At 41.4% G+C, this 14,216-nt stretch overlaps 1 protein-coding gene across 2 annotated transcripts in view; it reads left to right on the top strand.

Annotated features, from left to right (window-relative positions):
- The window catches only part of USP6NL (USP6 N-terminal like), a 125,124-nt gene that overhangs the window by 47,938 nt on the left and 62,970 nt on the right, over positions 1–14,216 (top strand). For both annotated transcript variants that reach the window (XM_065644523.1, XM_065644533.1), the window contains 2 exons: positions 10,413–10,486; positions 12,320–12,402. In XM_065644523.1, the coding sequence (XP_065500595.1) occupies positions 10,413–10,486; positions 12,320–12,402 (157 nt within the window). The remainder of the gene's footprint in view (positions 1–10,412; positions 10,487–12,319; positions 12,403–14,216) is intronic.

Below are 14,216 nucleotides of genomic sequence, written 5' to 3'. Positions count from 1 at the left end.
TAGAAATACTAAACTTGAAAACCAATTAAGGATACAAAAAAAAAAATCAGTGTAATAAAGCTGTTAACTTCTTGCTTCCAGAGGGTGATGTGCAGCAAAAGAGTATGAGTGATGTTAAAAAGGAAATTGTTTTCAGGTGGTTAAGGTATCCGTAGCCTGGAATGAGCACTTCTGTTCATTGTGTGCAAGTTCTTGTTGTCTTCCCCACAAATGTTCTCTCAGGTAAGGAAACCTTTCAAAACCAATCCAGTGGTTCTATCATGAGAAAAATGGAAGGTGATTTTTCTTGTAGCAAGATTACTGTGTGTGTACGAATGTCAGCAGCAAGAAAATGCCAGTTTTGAGGGAAACATGCCCAGAGGTGGGTGTCATGCAGAGCTGGGTATCAACTGGCTCAGCCTCATACTGAATCCATAGACTAAACTGTTGACACCTGGGTTTGGGTAGGATCTGTGAGGAGTGAGGAGTGGTTGAGACAAAGGAGGTGCTGCTCGTTTCCAGGCTCAGTGCTCTGCCAGGTGATGCGGGGAGGAAGATTAAAAACAATTGAAGGAATTATTATTATTATTATTTTTTTTTCCAAGTCCCTGGGGAAAAATGAATAGTCTAGCACACTTGATCAGATCTCCTGTTCCTGACATTTTAACACTTTTTAGGGTGCAAGGAAACCAAAGCCTGGTTGAGGTTGGAACGGACCTCTGGAGGTCATCTGGTCCAAACCTCTGCTCAAGCTGGGCCACCTGCAGCCAGCTGCCCAGGACCATGTCCAGGTGGCTTTTGAATATCTCCAAGGATGGAGACTCCACAACCTCCCTGGGCAACCTGTGCCAGTGCTCAGTCACCTTCACAGTTAACAAGTGTTTCCTGAAGTTCAGGTGGCACCTCCAGTGCGTCAATTTGTGCCCGTGGCCTCTGGTCCTGTCACTGGGCACCACTCAAGAGATCCTGCACCTTCCCTTCAGGTACTCATGGCCGTTGGTAAGATCCCTCTCAGGCTGAACAGTCTCACTCATCATCTTTCTCTTGGCTTCACAAAAGCTGGGAGCCCACATGAGGCTTCCAAGGCAGGTCTGGCAGCACATGCTCTGACTTGCTTAGGTTAAGAAATGGCTTGCTCCAGGCTGTAAGCATCACAGAACTGACATTTTGCTTGACAGAGCATGTGTAAGGACTAAAATCTACGCAGGAGGATGGCTTGATGTGTGTGTCCTTGAATATTTGACGTGGAGATCTGTTTTTCGGGTTTTGAGGATGCTGACTGTATACCAGCTTTCAAAAAGCAGATGAATTCTGACTATTAAATCTTGAATTATGATACTTTTGTCAGTGAAAACATTGTTGTCAACTCCATTCATCCTAGGTATTTCAGGTCCCCAAGATATCCTGAACAATAGAGGAGTTTTAACTAGAAAATACGTAAAATCTCCATCCTGTAAGCAGGGAGTGCTAAACAGTTACAGAAATTAAAACCATATTTTTAGCCTGACTTAATTTCATGGCTTCTTAGGTAATAAGCCAGAAATAGGGTACTTCAAGCTCCATTTCTGCTAAGTCCTTTAAATAAGATGCTTTTCCTGCAGCACTTGCTAAATACCAGTAAGAATTCTTATCCAAGAGCACAACAGCGATGTGTTACAGGAGCAGCATCCTCTGAGGCCGTTTGTTGAAATCCCCTTGTTTATTATGAGCTGGAGCGCGGGACTGTGGGCCGGGGTGGAGAACACGAGCGCGGTGCCTGCGGGACACTCGGTATTAACAAACAGCAGCTTTGTTTGAGGATCTGCAGCTCGTCGTGGCAAAAAAAGAAAGAGCAGCACGTGTCAAGTGGCTCAGTTATGTGGAGCAAACGCTGCTGGTGGAGGAGGAGAAAACTTTCCCCCGTTCGTTTTTGATAAACTGATTTGGAATATGGTCTAGAAAGGAACAGGTTTACTTCATGAAGACTAAACCAGAGCTTTGCAAGGAGTGGGCGGAAAATCGCCATCTAAAGACGGGTAAAATGGCGTTTTATTTTACATACTGGTCTTGAGTTGTTTTTGTTATGTGCTGGTTTACTTCTCATTTTGAATTAGTGATAACTCTTGAGTTATACTTAATACTAATAAGGTAGATAATTATATTTAATGGTGAAAGAGATGTAGCTCAGTTAACTTCTGGAAAGAATGTTTTCTTGAGGAAGTGTTGCTACGTAAAAGGGATTGCTTTTCTAACTAACTATTTCACTTTATGTTAAAAGTAATTCTCTCTGCATGAAGAGGAGAAGAAAGTATAATAAATGATGCTTAGTCTTTTTTTGGTAGGAACAGGTTTAATATCTATGTGCAGGTATTTACCATGATTTTTTCCTTTCCAATGTCAACTACCTACGAGAAAATACAAGTAAGCGTATGTCGTGGATTTTATTTCATTTTTTGTGGGTGTGGACTGGAAGGAAAACAAACAGCCTGGGTATTAAAGGGACTTTCTGCTATGAGGAGAGACTTACAAAATGTTTTGTTTATTGCTCTGAAATGTGCTTTGAATGTGTAGATGTGCAGCAGCTGGTGGCAGTGCCTGCAGACAGGGATCTGTGCCAGTGCAGCTCTTTGTGCACTGGAATGTGTAATGTGCAAACAAGCAAGAATTTGAGTGAAGTAATGGAAAACAAATTAGCATGTTCCAAGTCTTTTGGGGGTTTTTAGATTGTTCTGCAGTTGAGGCAGTGATGAGGGGTCAAAGAAGAAAAAAAGGAGAAATCTCGTTTTCAGAATTTGGGATAAGATTATGCAGGATGCTGTTAATGCACTGACCCTCAGCCACGGGGGATGAGGTGTTATTGTTGGGGGTGTTGGTCGACAGAGGCTGAACATGAGCCAGTGGTGTGGCCAAGAAGGCCAACGGCATCCGGGCTTGTATCAGGAATAGTGTGGCCAGCAGGTCCAGGGCAGTGATCGTCCCCCTGTATTGGGCACTGGTGAGACCCCACTGTGAATCCCATGTTCAGTTTTGGGCCCGTCATGACAAGAAAGCCCTTGAGGTGCTGGAGCGAGTCGAGAGAAGGGAACGGAGCTGGGGAAGGGCCTGGAGCACAAGTGTGATGGGAGCGGCTGAGGGAGCTGGGGGTTCAGCTGGAGAACAGGAGCTGAGGGGAGACCTTCTGATCTCTGAACTGCCTGAAGGGAGCTTGGAGTGAGAGGGGTGTTGGTCTCTGCTCCCAAGTAACAAGTGATAGGATGAGAGGAAATGGCCTCAAGTGGTGCCAGGGGAGGTTTGGATTGGACATTAGGAGAAATTTCTTCCTGGAAAGGGTTGTCAGGCATTGGAACAGGCTGCCCAGGGCAGTGGTGGAGTCTCCATCCCTGGAGGGGTTTAAAAGACACGTAGATGTGGTGCTTGGGGACATGGTTTAGTGGTGCATTTGGCACTGTTAAGCAAACGGATGGACTTGATGATCTTTAAGGTCTTTTCCAACTTAAATGCTTCTATGATTATACTTAAATTTATGGTACATCTGTAAGAGGCAATTTATCATGCTGCTGATAATGCGTAAGCACTATAATGTAGCTTGTACCTACACACTCCTTTGATCTGTGTAAAGAACATGCTGAGGCTCTTGGTGGGACTCTGTGCAGCTGCTGTTACCTTTTCCACGTGAGATCCTCTGTCTATCCGGCCATTTTTAGACTGTTTTCGGCGAGAATCTCTCTAGTGAGTTTGAGTTACGCCAAAGATCATTCCTATAGATTGTAAGACTACTTTTGCATGGACTAGAGAGGCATGCTCAGTGGATTGCAGATGAAAACCACTTCTTAAAATGCTTTGTTTTACTATTTTGCAGTTTCGTAGCTGAACAGGGTTAGAAGCCATGCAGGATTATGCAAGTAGATTTCAAACTACAGCTACTTAGTAAACCTCGAAGAGCAAACGCTTTTCCTCTTGTGGAAAAGACCAGCATTTTACCGCCTTCTGGCAATTCCTCACTCAGCAGCAACGCAAAAACCAGGGGTAACTATGGGCTGTTTGCGTTATAGCCCGGCTGTTGCAGGCTGCTCAGCTGCTCCTTGGCGACTGGAAACACAACGGGTAGTGCTGCTGGTTCCCTCTCCTTTATTTTGGAAAACTGCGGTACCGCTGGGGCTGCAAGAAGAATCCTCAGTGTTTGCCTTGGTAACTTAAATTAATACAAAAATACATTATTACCAGTTTTATTTCTTCCTTTTTTTTTTTTTTTTCCCTTTCTCCCCTATTGTGTTAAAAAACTGTATTTTAGGTAGTTGATGGGGGGACCTTGGACCAAAGGTTCTCTGGTGTCTGTAGATGCCCCCATCTACAGCTGCTGTTCCTCTCTGAAACAGAACAGAGAAGGTGGCACAAAGGCAAGAGTAAGGCAGGAGTTGGATTGGATCTATCAAACTGTAGCTCTGTAGCAGTACCTGGTTTCTTGCAAAAATTCCTACCCTTGAGATAATTTTACTAATAGGTAGAGTTTCGTTTTTACATCTATTTGTAGGTCATGCCCTTATTTTCTGTTCAATAGTGTTTATTTTTACTCGGAGCTATTGGTTTGCTGTCAAATACGTCAGTTATGGCAGCTGGTCCGCTACAGTTAGTCTTGCACTCGTTATAGAGCATTCATTTCTTTGCTTGATGTCTATTAATATTATTAGTTCCTTGCTTAAATGTACTGCACTTGCCTTTCTTCCTTAGGATTGGAAGAATCTGGAATTCTGCAAAAACAAGCTGTTTTCCCAATATTCCTCGCAAGCTGCGAGATACTTAAAGTTGCAGCTCTTTAGTAGGAACTGGGAGTTTCTGTTTGGTCTTTAAGTTTGTGTAAGAAGCCTGTTTGTTGCCATTTTTAGGAATTTATTTTAATTTAGAGTATTGTTCATCCATTTTTATATCAACTGACTGAGCTGGACAGGGGTTTGGAAATTAAAAAAAAATACCTTTAGCTTTAAAAATGTGGGGTTTTATTTTAAATGTGATTATGAAGCAGAGGCCACCTCATAGTGGATAAGAGGATGACACACAATTCATGTGTAAATTCGTTGCTACTAAGTAATGCTGACATGTCCAGATCACTTATTTCCTCTCTCACAATAAGTACTGGAGACTCAAGATTGTGTCCTTGTGTAGGACTACTTTAATTTTTTGCCTGTGCCACTTACATTTTTTTACATGCCGTCACCACTTTCTGTTCTTGAAGAAAGTGTGTCTTTTTCAATTCTTCGATAATTGGTAAGGAGCGACTCTAATAAGTAGAGACTCTAATAAGAGTGACAAAGAAGAAAGCTCGGACTGATGTTTTAGGCACCGCTTGCCTGTTGCTTTGTAGGGCCGATGGAGATCCGCAGGTGTCTAATGGATCAGGCCTGACTCTTTAGCAGTTTAAAATCAGGGAGTTGTGGAATTAATCCAGTGCTAGTCCCATCTTTTAAGTATCCTTTTGAAAGTTTCAATCCAGCAGTTTACTGCTCATCTCAGCAGCACTGACATATTATTTTATGATAATACGATTTCCAAGTGTAGTGGAAAAGCGGTAATCTGGCTGTTATATCGGTCCTTTTTCACACCATTGCAGATAGGAATTTTCTCTTTCATTTTCTGGTTGTAAAGATGTTTCAGTTCCTTTGCATGCTGCTTTCCAACACTTATAAATGTGTAATATTTGTAAATACAGGAAACAGGTCAGCATGACAGAGCGATGATGGGAAAATAATGGTGAGTGTTATGGGTGCCAGACCAGCTGTTCAGCAAATTTTGTTCCTGGCCTTTCTTTTTATGACTTACCTGTTTGAAAAGCTTAGATGTGTGAAGTTGCTGCTTGGCAGGGTTTTAAGCACACTCATTGTACCTTGTATACCTGACCAATTATTTTGGGGACTTACATGCTGTTTAGTATGCCATCATTGGCAGATTTTATCACTGTTGATTATACTTTTTTTTTTTTAGGTCGTTGATAATATATTTACAAAATTTTAAGTCAAAATCTGTTCTCTGTACTAGTTAATTGTCTATATATTAAGGTCAGCCTCATCTGAGATTGCACTGTTTTGTGTATAAGGTGGTGTTGATCATCTGTAATGCTGACTTTTAATTAGAAAATTTAATCATACTTGTTTCACATCTTTATCTGCTTTCAGTGAGAGAAGAATTACTGAATAGAACTGATAAGACTTTAGAATACCAGTTATTCATCTTTAATTTTGTAGCGATGTATTTTTGTGCTTAGGAACATATTTCATGAAGAATTTTTCTTGTTCCCACATTTAGCTTTTATTTTATCAGGAATCATTTTGTAGTTTCTAACTTGGAGATATTTAAAAAATTCCTCATATAAGAAGAATAATATTTTATGCTTCTCTCTCGACATATAACCTCTTGTCCCCGTCTCAAGCTGTTTCCCGAGTTTTCAGTATGGATGGATTAACGTAACATTAAACTATCTCAGTGCAACTAGAAGGTTTAGATGATTCTGGGAGAGGATTATTTTAAAGGCAATAAATGTGATAATTTCCACACTAAATGTAGTTGAATTGTCATGAGACACAGAACATGCCCAACTCTGATTCATATGTTACTTATGCAGAGGAAAGGAACGTAAGCCATGACCAGGTTTTCAGCATATATTGGTATTCGATGTCTGGTGCAAATACAGTTTTGCATTCTTCTGAGCAAAGGTTTAAACTTTGTTTCACCTTCTGCCACTTATTTCATCTGTGTTGTTGAAGAGCTGTCATGTCCTTTGTGGTGTATTTTTTAAATACAAGTAGTAATCTATTTTTAAGAAAATACTGTTAATAAAAAATGTATTGACTACTTACCACTTTAATGTCTTGACTACTGTGTATTGTAATATTGACTACTTATTATTCAGCTGTGCTTTTTCGAATCAAATCCAATCTCTATTTTACTGGGAAAAAGCGATAGGATTTTTTGCCCATTTCTTGAAGCCTGGTGGCAGTCATAATTTAAACAAGTAACCTTTTCCACCACATCTGCCCACTGGAGAAGCGAAGATCAGCATTGCTCAGTACTTGAATTCTCTGAAGGAATGTCAGCTTTCTAAGCAAGCATAAAGTTTGCTTTTAAAAAAAACATAATTGGCCTTCTGGAAAGAGTTACTGTAAGCACAGATCTGTGTCTTACAGAAGAAAATGCAATTTAATTTTGATTCCTTTAGCTTCTCACTTCGGAAGTTGTGTTAAGCTTCATCTACTGCTGGATGTCGGTGTAGATTGGGTGGCTTCAGTGGCTGTTGTCAGGTTAGTAGGCATAGTACGTCAACTAGTAAAGGATAAAAACCAGATTGTTTTAATTGTGCTGGGGAATATATAGTGCTCAAAAACCTGAAATAAAACTGCTCAGTGTCTTCCAGTCCTATGTAAGTCTAGGAATAAAGGTGGATCCAGCACCTGAAGGAGCAGGAGGAACAGTGAACTGCTTGGATGACACCAGAAGTTGAGCTATATGAAAAGAGTCAGTTTGCTTCTCACCTTGCAGCAGGGGTGTAAGTGTATAAGTGTAACTACACCTACACTTATCCAGTCCTAAAATTGCATTTGGCCCTTTGAAGGCAATGGCGAGGCTGAAATGGCCCCCGGTGAACATGAGTTAGACACCCCTGCCTTACAGGGAAGAAATTATTTATCAGCTTCCAAATAAAGCAGATGTAATCCTTAACCATAACAGATGTAATCCTTAGCCATAATTTCTTTTTCCCTTCAAATAATTGTGTAAATAGATGTGTGCTGCTTCTGCTATGCACTGGAAAAAATGCCAAAGCTCGATGTCCTCACCATTAAATGGGTGTAATATGACTGGCAAATGTTGGTGACAAGTAGAAGGGGGCCAGAAAGAGGAGAGCAAAGTGTAACTTCTGGAGATCATAAGTGAAAGCTTTAAAGAAGCAGTCGGGCTTTCCGTTAGGGGAAATTATGGACAAGCGTTACTGTTAGAATCATAGAATGTCCTGAGTTGGAAGGGACCCACAAGGATCATCGAGTCCAACTCCTGTCCCTGCACAGGACAACCCCACAGTTCACACCGTGTGTCTGAGGGTGTTGTCCAGTCTCTTCTTGAACACTGTCAGGTTGGGGCCGTGACACCTCCCTGGGGAGCCTGTTCCAGTGTCCAGCACCCTCTGGGGGAAGAACCTTTTCCTAATGTCCAACCTGAACCTCCCCTGGCACATCTTCCTGCCATTCCCTTGGGTTCTGTCACTGGTCACCAGAGAGAAAAGTTTGGGGCCTGATGCCCAAACACTGGTGCCTGTGTCCGTGATGGGACGCACTGAGGTTCTCTCTGTGTTCCCCTGAAGAAAATACAGTGAAAACTTGCAGGGACGATGCTAAATCTGTAACAGATGGCTTAGAAGGGCACCTTGGCACAACTCCTTGTCTAAATATCTGAGAAATACATAAGTAAGTTTTATTAAAGAAATATTGAGTTTGGGCATACAAATGTATTAATAATATCATATGATGGAAAACTGTAACTTCTGATTTTCCATTTCATGGCCCGGATGGTTGATATATAAAATCCCTGAAGTTCGTTATGTTGCCATGAACCAAATAGTGAAGAGAAAACCACACGCCTGGAGTTATTTTTATAACACTCTGAGCTTGAAAACTATTTCAAACCTTTTTAAAGCTTTTTTTTATCTAGAGTTCATTGTTTTTTAATAATCAAAACACTGTTGAATTTTTTACAAACTTGTAATTGATTAAAGCTGATTTGCCTCATTAATTTGAAATAATAATCACATTTGGGATATTGAAGTGCATTATGTTGTTGAACATTGGGAGCAGCATCTTTTTGCTTTCATGGTGCCCCCTTTACATTTCTGTCTATGTTCCAGAGGTGGTTTCTGCTAAGGGCACCATAGCAAAGAAGCTTAATTCAGTTTTGCACGCAGTCTGCTGCACCTTCTCTTGATGAAACCAGATTTATCTAAACTTTAACTCCACCACTGTAGTAAACTCAGCTGTATCCACGATGTACTGATGTCCAGTGCTTACCCACGCATCCATTTTTTTCTTGCTTGTCAACCTTCCTGTTGTCATATCCTTATGTTTGCTCCACCTCCTGGCTGCTCAAGTTGCAGCTCTGATACCATAACAGTGTCCTCCCCTGTTTTCTGAGAAATAAGTCTTGGGCAACTTCTCAGCTGACGTTGTGCAGTATTTCCTCAGCATTCATCAGTATTCTAATCCCTCTCTACAAATCCTGTAAATAGTTCACGCTTTTGTTTTAAACCAGTAGTGTATGTTCCAGCTTTCTTTGACTATGTGAATGTTTGTGGAATTGGCAACTAGCAGCTTTTATTACTTTGTTCAGTTTTTCAGTTAGCAGGTTGTGGGATATTATTTTAACTTTATTTCACAGAATCACAGAATGTCAGGGATTGGAAGGGACCTCAAAAGATCATCCAGTCCAATCCCCCTGCTGGAGCAGGAACACCCAGATGAGGTTACACAGGGTCGTGTCCAGGCGGGTTTTGAATGTCTGCAGAGGAGGAGACTCCACAACCTCCGTGGGCAGCCTGTTCCAGGCTCTGTTGCCCTCATTGAGAAGTTTCTTCTCATATTTAAGTGGAACCTCCTGTGTTCCAGTTTGCACCCATTGCCCCTTGTCCTATCATTGGTTGTCACAGAGAAGAGCCTGGCTCCATCCTCCTGACACTCATCCTTCATGTATTTATAAATATTAATGAGGTCACCCCTCAGTCTCCTCTTCTTCAAGCTCAAGAGCCCCAGCTCCCTCAGCCTTTCCTCACACGGGAGATGCTCCACTCCCTTAATCATCTTTGTTGCCCTGCGCTGGACTCTCGCCAGCAGTTCCCTGTCCTTCTGGAACTGAGGGGCCCAGAACTGGACACAATATTCCAGATGAGGTCTCACCAGGGCAGAGGAGAGGGGAAGGAGAACCTCTCTCGACCTACTAACCACCCCCCTTCTAATACACCCCAGGATGCCATTGGCCTTCTTGGCCGCAAGGGCACAGTGCTGGCTCATGGTCATCCTGCTGTCCACCAGGACCCCCAGGTCCCTTGCCCCTACACTGCTCTCTAATAGGTCATTCCCCAACCTGTACTGGAACCTGGGGTTGTTCCTGCCCAGATGCAAGACTCTGCACTTTCCCTTATTATATTTCATTAAATTTTTCCCTGCCCAAATAATACCTAATACCTGCATTGCTGGAAGTTTGGTTACACTCTAAACTCAGCAGTTAGGATAACATCCAATAACTGTATTTTACTCTGAACAGTATTCAAGACATGCACCGAGGTCATATTTTCCTTTGATACTATTGTTTTGGCATTTCTCCATCCAAGTAGTCTCTCTGAAGTTGTTTTTTCCAAGTGTTTAGCTGCAGTTCTTTGTTCACAAGGGAGAGAATCTGAATAATGTTATTTTAATTCTCCGCAGGTGCAGATGCTGAGCAGGATGCTGCTATCAAACTTGCCCAAGAACGAGCAGAGATAGTTGCCAAGTATGACAGAGTAAGTGAACCTGATAATGATTTTGAAGACATTTTATAATTAACTTTAGTAACATGTCTGTTTAAAAATGAATAATGGTTCCCACTAGCTTTTGTTTAAAATACTCTATGTTGTACTAATCTGATGGTTTCATGATAGATTTGCCTCTGGGTGAATTAAATTTGCTTTCCAAAGGGGGATATTCTGGATAATGACTCAATCAACTCATTTTTCAGGTGTATGGCAAGTTGCTTTGGGCTATTTCAAAGTAGTGTATTAGAAGTAATGAAACTTAGATCTCCAAGAATGCTCAGTATATCTCTGAGATCAGAAGGATTCTTATTTTTTTTTAATTTATTTTTTGGTTATGGTTATGATAGAAACACTTACATCATTACAGAGAAGATGAGAAAAAAAAAGGCAAAAGATGAGTGAGCTGCATAGTTTGTCAGGTTGTACTGTACTTGTTCCCCTGGACTGGGCACTCGTGAGGCCGCACTGTGAATCCTGGGTTCAGTTTTGGGCCTCTTACTATAGTAAAGACCTTGAGGTGCTGGAGCGAGTTCAGAGAAGGGAACGGAGCTGGTGAAGGGGCTGGAGCACAAGTGTGATGGGAGCGGCTGAGGGAGCTGGGGGTTCAGCTGGAGAACAGGAGCTGAGGGGAGACCTTCTGATCTCTGAACTGCCTGAAGGGAGCTTGGAGCGAGGGGGATATCAGTCTCTTATCCCAAGTAACAAGTGATAAGACAAGAGGACATGGCCTCAAGTTGCACCAGGGGAAGTTTAGATTGGATATGAGGAAAAATTTCTTCCCGGAAAGGGTTGTCGGGCATTGGAACAGGCTGCCCAGGGCAGTGGTGGAGCCACCATCCCTGGAGGGGATTACTTGTAAATGTGCTGCTTAGGGACAGGGTTTTAGTGGTGGATTTGGCAGTGTGTGGGCTAACGGTTGGACTTGATGATCTTTAAGGTCTCTTCCAACCTCAACGCTTCTGTGGTTGCTGTGAGGAACTGAAGAAATACCCTAGTTGTAACTTTTTTCTTCAACCGCTTGTCAAGTAAAGTCAAGCACAGAGTATGCCTAGAATGCCTACACTGTATTCACATATTCTTCCAACACTTTGTAAGTCTTCATAAGTGTTATCAGAGTGCTAAGCAATAGACTTGTTTGTAGAGTTCATGAAACATTCTACATACTAGACTTAGTGGTGGTTTGCACAGTGTGCACTGAAGTGAGTGGCTGTGTTTACTTTTTAATAATGAACAAACATGCACATGGTTTGTGTTCTGAGGGGTTGCCTCTCTTCACACGCAGTAACCTGTACATAGCCCATACTGGAAAATAATGGAGCTGAAATAAATTTCTCCAAGTCTTGTGAAAATTGGAGTAGAAGAGAGGAACGTGAATCGGTGCTTTGTTGAGGGAAAGCTCAGTGCTGCGTTCTGTGTGACAGCTTCTGGGAGTCGGCGTGGACGTCAACTTGAGCCTGTCCACGGTTCTGTTGTCGGGTAATGGTTCAGGAAAGATGGATTATGGAAATAAAATGAGTAGAAGGCACTGTGTGGGGATCTTGATGGACTCTTGTGGACATCAACAACAGATGTGAGGTTTATTACAAGGCTGTGGTTGAAATCAGTGGTTCAGATTTGTGCTGTGTACAGCAGTGACCAAAAGAGGTTTCTTGTGATGAAAATACTGTTTGGAAGGGCTGGGGCAGGTGGACTACTCTGCTTTTTTTCTTGGTTGGTCAGTATAGGACTAGTGTTCTCCTCCCCTTCATTTGAGTGGTTGAATCCTGTTTTCTGTGTCTTACCTTATTGTGTCATAAAACTTAATTTGACTCTTTCTTTTAGGGACGGGAAGGTGCACAGATTGAACCATGGGAAGATGCTGATTATCGTCTTTACAAAGTCACAGATAGATTTGGGTTTCTGCAGTAAGTAGCAAGCTTGAAAAGAAAATAAGATTAAGACTTCTCTAGTATTACTATTTATACTTTTTATTGTATCGCCTGTTTGGTAAAAGTATTATGCCTTCTAATATATCTTCTGGAAACTACTATGTAAGTTTTGGGTAACCTTTCACTGTGCTTTTCAATTCCATTTCTAGCTGTTTTTTAGTTCTGTAACTTGATGCTATGTAGGGAGTGAAATGTTTTTGAATGTTTTATTCGGGAATGAAAATTGATAGTCTACCAAACTTCGAGCTTCATTAAATTGCAGATACATTTTGGTTTTAAGTAATTCTGAACTTGAAGTTCTTGGAAAGATTTTAAACAATTTCATTATAATGTTCATCTTTAAAAAAGAACCCAACACGTTTGAGGTTACGTATTAGTTGTATATGAACAACTGTGTATTCCAATCCTTCAGAGATAAATCTCACTTAATTTCACTGTTAACGGTTGGACTCAATGATCTTAAAGGTCTTTTCCAACCAAAATGATTCTGTAGTTTTATGATTCATATATTTAGTAACCTTAACTGAAGTATCTACTGATTTGAGGCCTAACATTGCATCATAAAGTCAAGTCAGAAAATACCAGAATCCAGTCAGGTACGTTCTTTGTAACAAATAATCTGCGTCTTTTTGTCAAATAAAGGTGAGAGTATTAAATTGTATTAGGACTTCCATGGTTGGCAGATGGAAATATCCGTCTTGCAGAAACCGAGCATGGGCTGACTGGTGAATTTTGACGATACTCAGTCAAGACTCTGCCATTCTTGGTGTTGGCATTTGTGTTTGAAAATGTTAAGTGCAATCCAGATGAATCAGCCATGAGCGGAAAACTCAGTAATAACTATGTACTTCTAAACTATTGGAGGAGGTGGGAGGGGTGTTTCGTTTTTGGGGGGGATTTTCTCCCACCTCCCACGTCTATTTTGTAATGTCGTTGTTTTTATAAGCTGTCGATTAAAACAGTGACCTTCACCTGTAGACTGCCTTTGCTTCATCTGGGTGAGTTAATTTGGTGTATGACCTCCAAACAGTTCTATTTTACACAGAGAGGTCTTTGTGTTGATAAACCACAGCTGCCACACCACGTGTCTGGTATTGTAGCTGCTGGTTTAGGCATTCTTAATGGAGAATGGATGTCAGAATTATTTCTTGTGCAAAAATAATTGAAGTCACTGCTAAGTTCACCTCTGACTTCAATGGGAATTGAATCATGCGCGTTCAGATTTTCAGGTGGCTTATTGATTTTTGGTATCCTTATGAACTCCTGAACTTTTCCTGTTACTTGTATTGATATTTGCCTGTTTATTAGCCATGGTAGAATGTTATTCATGTCTGCTACGGTTGCTGCTGCAATCAGTTTTCAGGAGTCTTGGATTTTGTGTCTCCAATGCTGTAGTATATTTGAGATGCAGTTATGGAGCCTGGCAAATCACTGTGTGCCAGTTTCTGTGCTGCTGTAGCTGTAACTTAAAGCTACTTTAAGGCACCTTTACATCACACTGCAGTCATTCTTGTGATGGCGTGGGGTAGATGGACCTTGGTCACGAGGCCAAACTTCCTTTCCAGTCATGTCATTAGTCACAAAGGCAAAGCCTGTGCAGAATTTGTTCTCTGCATAGTAACAGAAATCTGAAATATTTATAACACGAGTGCTGCACAAATTAACAATGTATGTAAATACTCTGTCTCTTCACTAATTGCGTGATATTTGTTGCTTATATGCTAATGATGTCTCGTTATAAGGCAGATTTCACCTGAGAGTGCCATCAAGGCTGCTTCGTGATTTTTTTT

Source organism: Caloenas nicobarica, chromosome 1 (genome assembly GCF_036013445.1).
Source record: "Caloenas nicobarica isolate bCalNic1 chromosome 1, bCalNic1.hap1, whole genome shotgun sequence".
Taxonomy (NCBI): Eukaryota; Metazoa; Chordata; class Aves; order Columbiformes; family Columbidae; genus Caloenas; species Caloenas nicobarica.
The sequence above is the reverse complement of the archived record's forward strand: the minus strand, read 5'-3'. Positions and strand labels throughout refer to the sequence as shown.